Here is an 11,281-nt window from a genome sequence, read left to right on the forward strand (position 1 = left end):
GAAAGGGTCACAAGTGGAAAAAGTTTAAGAAGCTCTGATCTACACTGTAGAATGAATGCTGTTTCATACCACTTGAACTGCCATGATTCAGTTCTATGGAATTCTGGGAGCTGGTTCCATAGCACTGAGCTATGGCAGTTAAAGTGGTATCAAACAGCATTAATTCTACGGTATGGGTGCACCCTACATGGGCTATGGGTATGCGGTCTTTCTCCTTCTCTCATTTATTATGGCTACAGGGAGGATATTGGAAGCTTTTCCTCCTAAACTTACTGAGTTGCAGTTCAGCATTATGTGTGGACCCTAAATGCTCAAAACACTCCCAGGGATGAGATAAGTAGCTATCTGGTATATTTGTTCCTTTTATCTCCAGCCCCTTTTAATTGGTTTCATTGCTTATCAAACCACATACAACCTCAAGGCAGATTTTTATTGACTGCAATGTTTTTAATAATTATTTCATCATCCTAGTTTGCACAATCATCCAACTTTACACAGAACGCCCACCATCACCTGAACGAAATCGAAGTTCCTCCAGCTAATCTTTGCCCCTTAAGCATTATTATTGATGGAGGCTTTGGGTTTCAGTCTCCCTGACAACTTTGATGATTATGAAACAGAGACAATTCTCTGTTTGCCAAAGAACAGAAAAAGGAGTTAATTGGAGCAGTGATATTTTCTATATGCTTGCAATGATCTCGAAAGCCAAAAGAACAGGAGAAGAGAGTGTATGGTAACATGTCTGATTTAATTTAAATATTTTTAAATTTGTCTAGTTTGGATTGTTAGCTACCCTGAATCCCCACGGGGGGAAAGTTGGGGTATAAATAAAGATAATAATAATAATTCATTTATTATTTAAAACTTTTATATCCCGATCTTCTCAACCTCCGTAGAGGGACTCAGACCGGATATAATAATAATAATAATAATAATAATAATAATAATAATAATAACAACAACAACAACAATGCTATCTCAGATTACATTGGGGTGATGGTTTTGTTCACTTAAGGTTCTTGAATAAGAGCTCCCAAAATTGGCTATTTTCTTTATGAAAAAACAGACAGATTTGCCCATCCAAGTAGAAAGCTTTGAGTGCTTTGCTCATAGAGATAGAGGACTCTCAAAAGTCTCCCAATTGAAACCATGTGTTGAGTCTTCATGGTGCTAAATTTAGAGAGCCACCTATTTTTTTTCCGTCCAGCTCCTTGTCTTTAACAACAATGTGGCAGAAAGTTCAACATGGCCCTCTCCATGCTGGAAATAGCTGTAGCTCCAGTCAGTTTGCCAAGATTGAAGCAAATATAGTACATATTTATCAAAATAGGTGTATACTTCTGAACTAGTAGGTAATTTTGATCTTCTTTGGGAATCAGTGTAATGTTGGCTTCCTGCTACATCCATCTCCTTTCAAAAATATCTTGTTCAAATCTTAGTGAAGCTTTGAACTGCTAAGGCTTTGTAATAAACTACAGTGAAGCCATCTGGTTCTGGTGCTCTACCTAATTTCAACCTTTGAATGGCTGTTATCACTTCCTGCACTGTAACAGTTTTTGTTCCTCCTCTGAGATAGTTAAGAGACTCTGCTTTTGAAGATATTCTTGTATTTGACCTTACCTGCCCTCAGGTACATTGTTGAGCCAAAGAAGAAGCAGCCTGTAACGGTTAAGCCACCTTTCCTGAGACCAGATACAGCAGAGCGACAGGTCACAGTGAAGATCAGCGACAATGGTATCCAAGCTAATCTCAATCGAAGTAAGGTGAGCAGGTACACTTTCTGGCAGATGGGTGGGCCAGCGTCAGACTTTGGCCCTTTTGTTGTTTTGTGGCTTCTGGCATTTAGTCTGGCTGAGGGACCTCATGTGGCCCAAAAGCTGCACCTTGCCCATCCCATAGTAGAGCCAGCTTCTAGCAGTGGAATACAGTAGTGTATTGCTAGGTCCATGAAGCTAATCAAAATTAATCGTGGAGGTCATCTAATCTCAAGTGCTGCTTGAAGTTTAATTAGCATGTTTCATGGTTATTTTCAGTCTAAAGTTAGCCTGGAAGGGCTGGAAGAGAAAGCCATGGATATCCAACCTCCTCTCCCACCCAAAGGAGATTCTAGCAAATACAGTGAGCTGGGCAGCAGTGAAGGTATGGTGTTTTATTGATGTTTTAATTTTGAAACCAGATGAAATTATTGGGGTCCCTTTAATCTTGGAATCTTGGGATATTTATTGAGCTGGGCTGTGATACAGAAACAATTTCACCCGACCAAAAAACATAGTAGGGTGTTTTACCTTCCATTCATCAGATAGTAGATTATGGGAAAAACCTCAAGGATGAAGAAGGAGTGCTGCTACCAGTCAGAAGATATGTGGTGGCCCAGGATAGTAGGCTCTTAGAAGCATAGAACCCTAGAATCATACAATTGGAAAAGACTCCAAGGCCATCTAGTCCAGCCCCCCCATTCTTCCATCAGATACCAAGGGCCCATTGAATCACCCCCCCCCCAAAAAAAAACCCCAACTCTTGGTATCTTGGTTTTTAGTCCTGTTTCTGGGGTTCTTTGGGAGTCAATGGGGGGAATCTGGTGCCTTTTTTGGAATCAGCAGGTCAAATAGACCCAGAAACAAAGCTAACGTTTGAGGCAACAAAATGTGTGTTCGCCAGTGCTATGGCAAAAGTCAAATGGGAAGGAGTTACAGCCCTTTGTCAGTTAAGCAGGACCAGTCCAGAGCCTGAAAGTATTTCCTTATCCTGGAAAATCCTGCAAACTGGCACTCTGACACTTGGTCCCATGGAGCAACCTCCAACATAACCTGTAGTTTCTACTTTCTGACATATTTTCTGAACACATGCTTGTCCAGAAAAAAGAGGGGTTAATTGTTTGTCCTTTGTGACCATCAAGACAGAAGTAATATGTTTGATTTGTCTTTCTCCTGTTTCCCTTTTCTTTAGAGAGTGGCCTTTCCCCCAAACTGATCAGCCCTCCCACACCAGCGATGTATAAGTATCGCCCAGGTTTCAGCAACAACCCAAAAGTCCACTACCATGGAGCAGCTGAGCAAGTAAGTGATAATCTGGTCCTGACATCATGGAATCCATCTCCCTCCACAACATTGAAAGATTAAGAACGCCACACAACTGACACCAATGGATACTATCATGTGTACAGAAATCATACATTCATACATCCTTACATTAAATTGCATGCTGAATAGGAGAGATAGTAAATTGCACAAAGCCTACTGGCTATTGAACAATGAACCCTGCACATATTCCATACGACATTGAAACAGAACCTGAATTTTCAATCCATATATATGGTATATATGGCTCAAGAACACAGCCCAGCAAAAAAAAAATTGCGTCTTTGTTTTTAAGTCTGTTCCTGGGACTATTTGGGGCAATGATTCAAGAAATTGCATTGGATAGACTACATCAGCTCTAGCTTCTTGTATATCAGTGTTCCCAACTGTTCCCAGGGACCACTTTGACCAGGGACCACTCTCCAACATTAGTACCAGAAGGGTTACAAATCCATTTTTGTTCAACTTTAGATTTGGTTTGGTTATTTGGGGTGCTGATTCAGAAAATGGCACTGGATAGACCACATCAACTCTAGTTTCTGATGCCATCCAGTAGTCGCCATCTACTCACCCACCGAAAACCATATTTAATAAGCCTTGGCACTATAAGAGGGTTTTGCAAGACCAGTTGCTCTCATTGCAACAGTTTAGGCTGCTGACCATATTTTAGTTCTTGACCAGGTTTGGAACCACTGTTGTATGTGGTTATCATAGTTTCCTATGGACAAGCAGATGGCAACTGGTAGATGCCACATGCTCTGTATCTCAAAAACCATAGCTGAGAGGGGGAAGCAGTCAAATAGACCCAGAAATAGGTCTGACATTTGGGGCTAACACTCAAGGCACCAAAACATGTATTGGCAGGTCGAATGTACACACAGAGATGTATTTGTGTGTATATGGATATAGAGAGAGACAGACAGATAGAGATAGATAGATTGTCAGAAAAGTCAAAATACAATTGCATAACTGGAAGAACACATCATGATTACAAGATATATACAAAGCATAACGGTTTAAATCAATCACACAACTGGAGACCACAAACAGTGCAATTGGACCAAGCAAAAAAAAAGGGGGGGGGGCCCTCCGGTAATATTCAGCTGATTTCTATTCAGCCAATGTTAGTTGACTTTGTTGGTTATCTAGAGAAAATCAAGATGAAATAAATATTTAAAATTACCCAAAACCTGGGTCGTACTTAGCTGGGAGACCAACAAGGAATATCAGGTGCTGTAGGCAATATTTCAGAGGAAGACACTGGCAAAACTATCTTGCCTAAGAAAACCCAATGAAATTCATGGGGTCACCATAAGTTGATAGGTGACTTGAAGACACGTATTTATTTATTTATTTGCAGTATTTATATTCTGCCCTTCTCACCCCGAAAGGGACTCAGAGCGGATCACAGAACACATATACGGCAAACATTCAGTGCCGTTATACACTGACAATGGAGGCAACTGTACATAGATATAGGTATATAGAGGCTTTCCCATCTTCAGCATCTTGGAAGTTGCGCTTGGTTCCAGCCACGGGGGGTGGGGTGTGTGCGCGCGCTATTGCTCCATCTTCCCTACCAAAGAGCTTTTTTTGTAAACTTCCTCTTCGATCGAATTGCCGACATTTTTCTGGCATTTCCTTATGGGTGCCTTAAAATACCTCTCCGCTTTAAAGCAGTTCCTATTTATCTACTCACATTTGTTTTAAAACTGCTAGATAGGCAGAAGCTGGGCTAAAGACCAGGAGCTCACCCTGACCCGGGGTTTCGAACTGTCAACCTTTCGATTGGCAATATTTACTGAAGCAAGCCTTTCATAGCAATACTAGTCAAAGAAATAGCTGTGTCAGCCTGTTTTGGCATAAAATGATTTCAGGAACTCTTGTTGCACCTTTGAGACCAACTGAGAAAAAGAAATGTGTAGCGCAAGCGTTCGTGGCATCATGGATGCAGCTGATGAGGTCCACAAAAGCTCATGCTGGAAATGTCTTTTTCTCAATCTCAAAGGTCCCACAGGATCCCCTGACCTCTTTTTATACTTTTTGGGAATGTACCTCCCAGAAGCTGGTTGGTGGATTCTGGGAGCTCCAGTCCGATGAGGTAAGTTTCCCACCTGCTGCTGCTGTGTTTCCCGTCATAGGAATGAGAATTTTATAGGCACCTTTTTTCTTTAAAAAAAAGAAAAGAAAAAGATGCAGGGCATCTTGCGAGAATCAAAATATACCATCAATGAACACAGAAGGCATTGAAGGACTATACCTAGAATATAAAAGCACCCTGTTCCTCAAAAATAACATACACTAAGTTTAATCAACTGGCATAATGAATAGGTTTTTAATTGATTTTAAGGGTTCTAAGTGTTTATCTTTAATAATGTTAATATTTAATTCTATTTTAATGTTTGTGTGTTTTAAGGTTTTAAATAGCATTGTATTTGCTTTATTGTGAGCCACTTTGAGTCTCTTTTCTAGAGAGAAAGAGCGGGATACACATTATTATTATTTATAATTATTTGTATTTATATTTATTATTATTATTATTATTATTATTATACAAATCAGCCCATCCCATCATCATCACTATCATTATTAATATACCACTTTTTCTCAGTAATTATTTATAATTATTATTTATTGATTATTATTATTATAAAAATCAGTCCATCCTATCATCATCATTATTAATATACCACATTTTCTCTATAATTAATTATAATTATTATTTATCATTATTAATTATTATTTTTATTTTTATTTTAAAAATCAGCCCATCCCATCATCATCATTATTAATATACCACTTTTTCTCTATAATTATTTATTATTATTATTATTATTATTATAAAAATCAGCCCATCCCATCATCACCATTATTAATATACCACTTTTTCTCTATAATTATTTATAATTATTATTTATAATAATAATAATCAGCCCATCCCATCATCATCATTATCATTATTAATATACCACTTTATAATTAATCATATTTATTATTATTATTATTATTATTATAAAAATCAGCCCATCCCATCATCATTGTTATCATTATTAATATACCACTTTTTTCTCTAAAAGAGACTCAAAGCACAGTGGTAAACACAATACAATTATAATTTTAACAGGCTTTTTTGGCCATTTTGTTCCTTTTTTCCAATTGTCCTGAGTTGTTGTCCCTCCACATAATGACACTGCAATAAAAATGCAACAAATAGCTCAACGAATAACACGACAGATTCCTTTTAAAGCAATGTCACAAGTAATGGCAATGCATTTTTTAAAAAATAACCATACTGAGTAATGGGGAACAAATTACTTTTCAAAAAGAGTTTTCCGCTCTTGTTTTGTATTTGGTTCCTTAGAGGTTCTGTACCACACATAAAGCAACCCTCCCCTTTAACCAGGGTCCTTTTTAACTTTGAAAAGCGAGGCAGGGACATGGATCAAGAAATCCCCCTTTAAGAGACTATCTTCTAATGGTTCATAAATCTCTCTCAGAGAGCCTGTCTCCCTGTTGATGGAAAGAGCTCTTGTGAAAGGCAGCCTTGCAATATGAGATTTCAGCGTCAAGTTGGCCATGTCTGGAAAGCTTATTATCTCCAATGTTTCAGCTTATTGCCTGACAAATGGCTTCCTGCTTCTATTTGTTACTGTTTTATATGTTTGTGCCTGCTAGAACCTCCAATCTGGAGCAGAATATTTGGAAAGGGCAGGGCTATAGAAACGGGACTTTCAGGGACAACAGTGTACGAAAGCGGAGCTTGGGCAATTACGTGTAAAATATAATTAGTTACAATTATTCTCCCTCCCTCTCCGAAGCTACTGTTATAATTATAAGTATTTAAAAGTAAACCTTTGCTTCCCTGTTTAACAGATGTAACTATATTAATTAATTTTGGACAGTAATTACAAATCACTTGGTAGCCTGCTGCGAACAATTGGTCTGTACTTTGCAGATGAAATTACTCAGATCCACTCTGGTTTGGTTGCTATAATTGATGCAGAGCCAGTCAATGTAACCTATGTGCAGCCTGAGGATGTGTACAGGATCCTTGGAGATGTGATCGCCACCACAAAGGATCTAGACCACATGGGTCAAACTCAAGGCCCATGGGCCAAATCCAGTCCTCCATGTCCTTTTATGTGGCCCTTCAGATACTGGACTACAACTCCTAGATTCTTCATCATTAGACACCCAGCTGTTGGGAGTTGTGATCCAGTCACATTTGGAAGGCTGCAGTTGGTTTTATTGAGTCAGGAGAGTGGGGTTTGCATTGAGATACAAGTCTTGTGGATATATCTAGCTTTTAAATGCCCTTTGACCTTTCCCCGGCCTCAGAGCCACAAGGGCTATTGGGGTTGCAGTTCCTATAATCCCCAGTCCACATGGCAGATAATGAAAAGTGATGGGAGTTGTTGTTCAATAACATCTGGGGATCCAAATGGGCTTAAAACTAAACACTATGTAAAAAAATATAGTTGGCCCTCTGTATCCACGGATTCTTCATCCATGGATTCAACAGCCCTTTGAAGGCAACCATAAGGCTGATGCGGCCCTCGATGGAAATGAGTTTGGCAATTCTGATCTAGGCCCTTGCCCTTCCTGTCTTATTCAAAAAGCTAGAGGGGAACTGATTGAGGTGATAAATGGGTGGTTAAGGTTTCATTAAAACAAGGCAGAGTCCCATTTTCAAAGGAGGCTGTTATTAAACCATCACTAAAAATCCTTCCCTAGATTCTCACATTCCATTTTAGGTAAGGTTCTGGAGAGGCTCTGGAGCATGTGATGGCATCTCAGCTCCCATATGATTTCTGTCTGAAACAAATATTCCATTTCAGTCTGCTTTCAGACTTTGTTTTGGGACAGAGGCAGCTTTGGTTGCCTTTGTGGATGACCTACACCAGGAGCTGGACAGGGGAAGTGTGTCTCCGTTGGTTCTGCCAGATCTCTTGGTGGCTTTGGATACCATTGACCACATGAACCCAGCAGTGTGTCTTTCCTTGCTTTTCTTTCAGATCTCCATCCAAGAAGGACACAAGCAAGGCTCTGTCATAGAAGAGAATGACAGTAGCTTGGATTACCAGTCGGAACCCAGCCTTGATATTCCCACCTACCGGAAAAGTTCCCTTCACAAGACGTACCAGTCTTCTCCACTGCAGATAGACTCCTTTGCTGTCAATTCACGGTCTCTGAGCCTGAAATCTGCCAGCAGGAGGGGAACAGACAAGATGCCCCTCCACGCCCTGAAGTCTGAAGGAACGGCTTCCACACCTTACAAAAGCATCTTTTCCCCCCACTCTCTCTCAAACAGGAATGGGAGCCTGTCCTATGACAGCTTGCTCAACCCCATGTCCCCTTCCGGGAGGAGGTGCGTGGCCCATTCCGCCATGGGCTCTGTGGGCTACCACTCGCCATATTTGTCTGCCAAAATGTGCCACCTGCGGGGCAGAGAGCTTCAACGCCCTCCTCCACAGAGTTTCAGTCCTGTGCTGGGCAGCCCAGCCCCACATCCACGGGACCCTTCCCCAGTCCGTTATGACAACCTGTCAAAAACAATTATGGCATCTATTCAGGAGAGGAAAGAAATTGAGGAGCGGGAGAAGCTCCTTCTCTCACACCCAGACTCTGTGTTTGCAGACTCGGGTGTATATGACACTCCAAGTTCTTATAGCCTTCAGCAAGTGAGCATGCTGTCGGAAGATCCCCGTAGCATCGCCATGAGATATGGCTCAAGGGACAATCTTATGTCTGCCGCCAGCTTTAGCATGAGGAACCCTGTCCTGCAGGCCTCTGTTTCTTCTCTCTCGAGTGCAATGACCAGGGCATCAAGGACTTCCACACCGTCCATCCAAGCAGATCTAGCCAATAACAATGTCCAGGCCCATCAGGCACTGCAGGGCAGGATGAGCAACGGCGCTTACAAATCTCCCAGCCACCAAGTCCCATCGTCCCCGAGTGGGATGACTCGGTCACCTTCATATGGAGGCCCCAAAACTGTCTCGTTTGTTAATACCATGGAGATAACGGAGGCACAGCCTATGGGAACTCCAAGGTATTTATTTATTTATTTATTTATTTATTTATTTACAGTATTTATATTCCACTCTTCTCACATCGCAATGGACTCAGGGTGGATTACAATGCACATATACATGGCAAACATTAAATGCCAGTTAGACATACAACATATATAGACAGACATCGAGGCAATTTAACATTCCAGCTGTGCCCAAGCTTTTCTGGCTTCATGAAGGTATGCTTTATTCCAGATAATTCTCTAGTGGATTGCCTAATCAAAGGCACAACAGAACATTCAGGTTTTTAATTCCCTCTGAAAGGAGGACAAAGTGGGAGCCTGTCTGATCTCTCTAGGGAGGGAGTTCCAAAGCTGGGGGGCCACCACCAAGAAGCCCCTCTCCCTCGACCCCACCAGTCGCACTTGAGACGGGCGGTGGAAGAGAGAGCAGAGCCTCCACAGATGATCTCAGGGTACTCACTGGTTTGTAGGGAAAGATGTGATCGTGAAGATAGGTAGGTCCCAAACTGTTTAGGGCTTTGTAGGTGATCACCTGCACCTTGAATTGGGACTGTAAACTTATTGGAAGTTAGACAGCTGAAACAACCAAAGCTTGTATGTGATAACTTATCAGAGCCACTTTTTCACCCAAGCCCACCCCTTGCTCAATGTGACACCCTTTCATATACTGTATGTAAGCATGACTATTGTGTCCCTTCTGGGCCTTCTTTTCTCGAGCTAAACATACCGAGTTCCTCAAACTTCTTCTCATAGAGATTCATGGTATCTAGACCTTTAACCATGTTGGTCCCCTTCAATCTTGTCCATCTACTTCTTGAATTGCTTTGCCCAGACCCAGACACAATATGAAGTCTGACCAAAGCAGAATAGAGGGGGACTGTGATTTCCCTCTATCTAGTCACAATACTCTTCTTGATGCAGCCTAGAATCTCATTTAGTTTTTAAGCTGCCACATCACACTGTGGACTCATGTTCAGCTTGTGGTCTACTATGATTCCTAAATCCCTTTCCCATGGATGTTTCCAAGCCAGGTGTTCCCCATCCTATATTTGTGCCTTTCATTTTATAGTTCGATAAATTTCTTCCTGATGAAATTCATTTTTGCTAGTTTGGGCCAATCAGCTCTCCAATCTGTTATGGTCGTTTTGGATCCTGATTCTGTCTTCTGGAGTGTTAGCTGTCCTTCCCTCTAAACCTTCATCCAAGTCATTCATAAACATGTTGAACAGCCCCAAAAGGCCCAAAACAGAGCTCTCTTTATGGCACCCCACTAGCCTCTTCTCTCTAGGATGAGGAAGAGCTACTGGGAAGCACCCATTGGGTTGGGTACTTCAACCAATTCCCAATCCACCTCACAATACCTAGCCCACATTTTATTAGGATTTTGTATGAGAATGTCCCAAACACCTGGAGGGCCATAGGCCTGATTTAGCCTCATGTAGTGTTTAAGTGCTCTGAATAGGAAGTGTCCAATATTGACATTCTCTATCAGTCAATTATAATATCCATATACCAGCCTTCCCCAATAAGGCACTGTCCACAAGTACTGCTCTACAGCACCCCAACCCCCAGAGACAAAGCCATGCTAGGGTATTCTGTGGGTTGTGGGTTAATACGTACATACATAGGGCTCAAGCTGGTGAAAGCTGCTAGATAAAATAGCAGCCACTGGAATTCAATCAAATATTGACTGCAGGTCCTTCAAATTCCAGACTTCAAATACTAGAGATGACATTTGCCAAGTAGTGTGCTCCTAATTGTTCATTTTTCTCACAGCTGACATGTGAGCAAGTGTGTTATGTATATTCAGACATACAAGCAAGACAGCCAAGGGTCATGGTATGGAGGACTTAAGTACAATACTTTATTTACCTTAAAGAAAAATCAACGTTCGCAGGTACAGTACGACTCCTGTATCTGTAAGGGATATGTTCCCGGAATTTGTGTGGATACACATAACCATTAATAACAATGAACTCTATTGAAATGAAGACTTCTAGTCCAAGAAGTCCATACTGTTGCACTGGAGGACCTCGAAATGCCTATAGGGGATATATGGATAAATGAAACTAGATCCCAGTGCCGTATTGTACATGATGAGCCATTTGGCCTTTCCGTCAAAGGACCAAATCTAAAATATTAGCTCTTTGAAACACAGAGCACTCCT

The 11,281-nt window shown here is 41.1% G+C and overlaps 1 protein-coding gene across 2 annotated transcripts in view; it reads left to right on the forward strand.

Annotated features, from left to right (window-relative positions):
• Positions 1 to 11,281, forward strand: part of ZDHHC8 (zinc finger DHHC-type palmitoyltransferase 8) — a 141,671-nt gene that overhangs the window by 117,748 nt on the left and 12,642 nt on the right. The window contains exons 7-11 of one of the 2 annotated variants that reach the window (XM_060785700.2): positions 1,631 to 1,763; positions 2,034 to 2,139; positions 2,947 to 3,056; positions 5,086 to 5,178; positions 8,093 to 9,129. In XM_060785700.2, coding sequence (XP_060641683.2) covers positions 1,631 to 1,763; positions 2,034 to 2,139; positions 2,947 to 3,056; positions 5,086 to 5,178; positions 8,093 to 9,129 — 1,479 coding nt within the window. The remainder of the gene's footprint in view (positions 1 to 1,630; positions 1,764 to 2,033; positions 2,140 to 2,946; positions 3,057 to 5,085; positions 5,179 to 8,092; positions 9,130 to 11,281) is intronic. The other variant, XM_060785701.2, reaches the window with a different exon arrangement.

This window comes from Anolis sagrei, chromosome X, assembly GCF_037176765.1.
Source record: "Anolis sagrei isolate rAnoSag1 chromosome X, rAnoSag1.mat, whole genome shotgun sequence".
In the NCBI taxonomy this organism is placed as follows: domain Eukaryota; kingdom Metazoa; phylum Chordata; class Lepidosauria; order Squamata; family Dactyloidae; genus Anolis; species Anolis sagrei.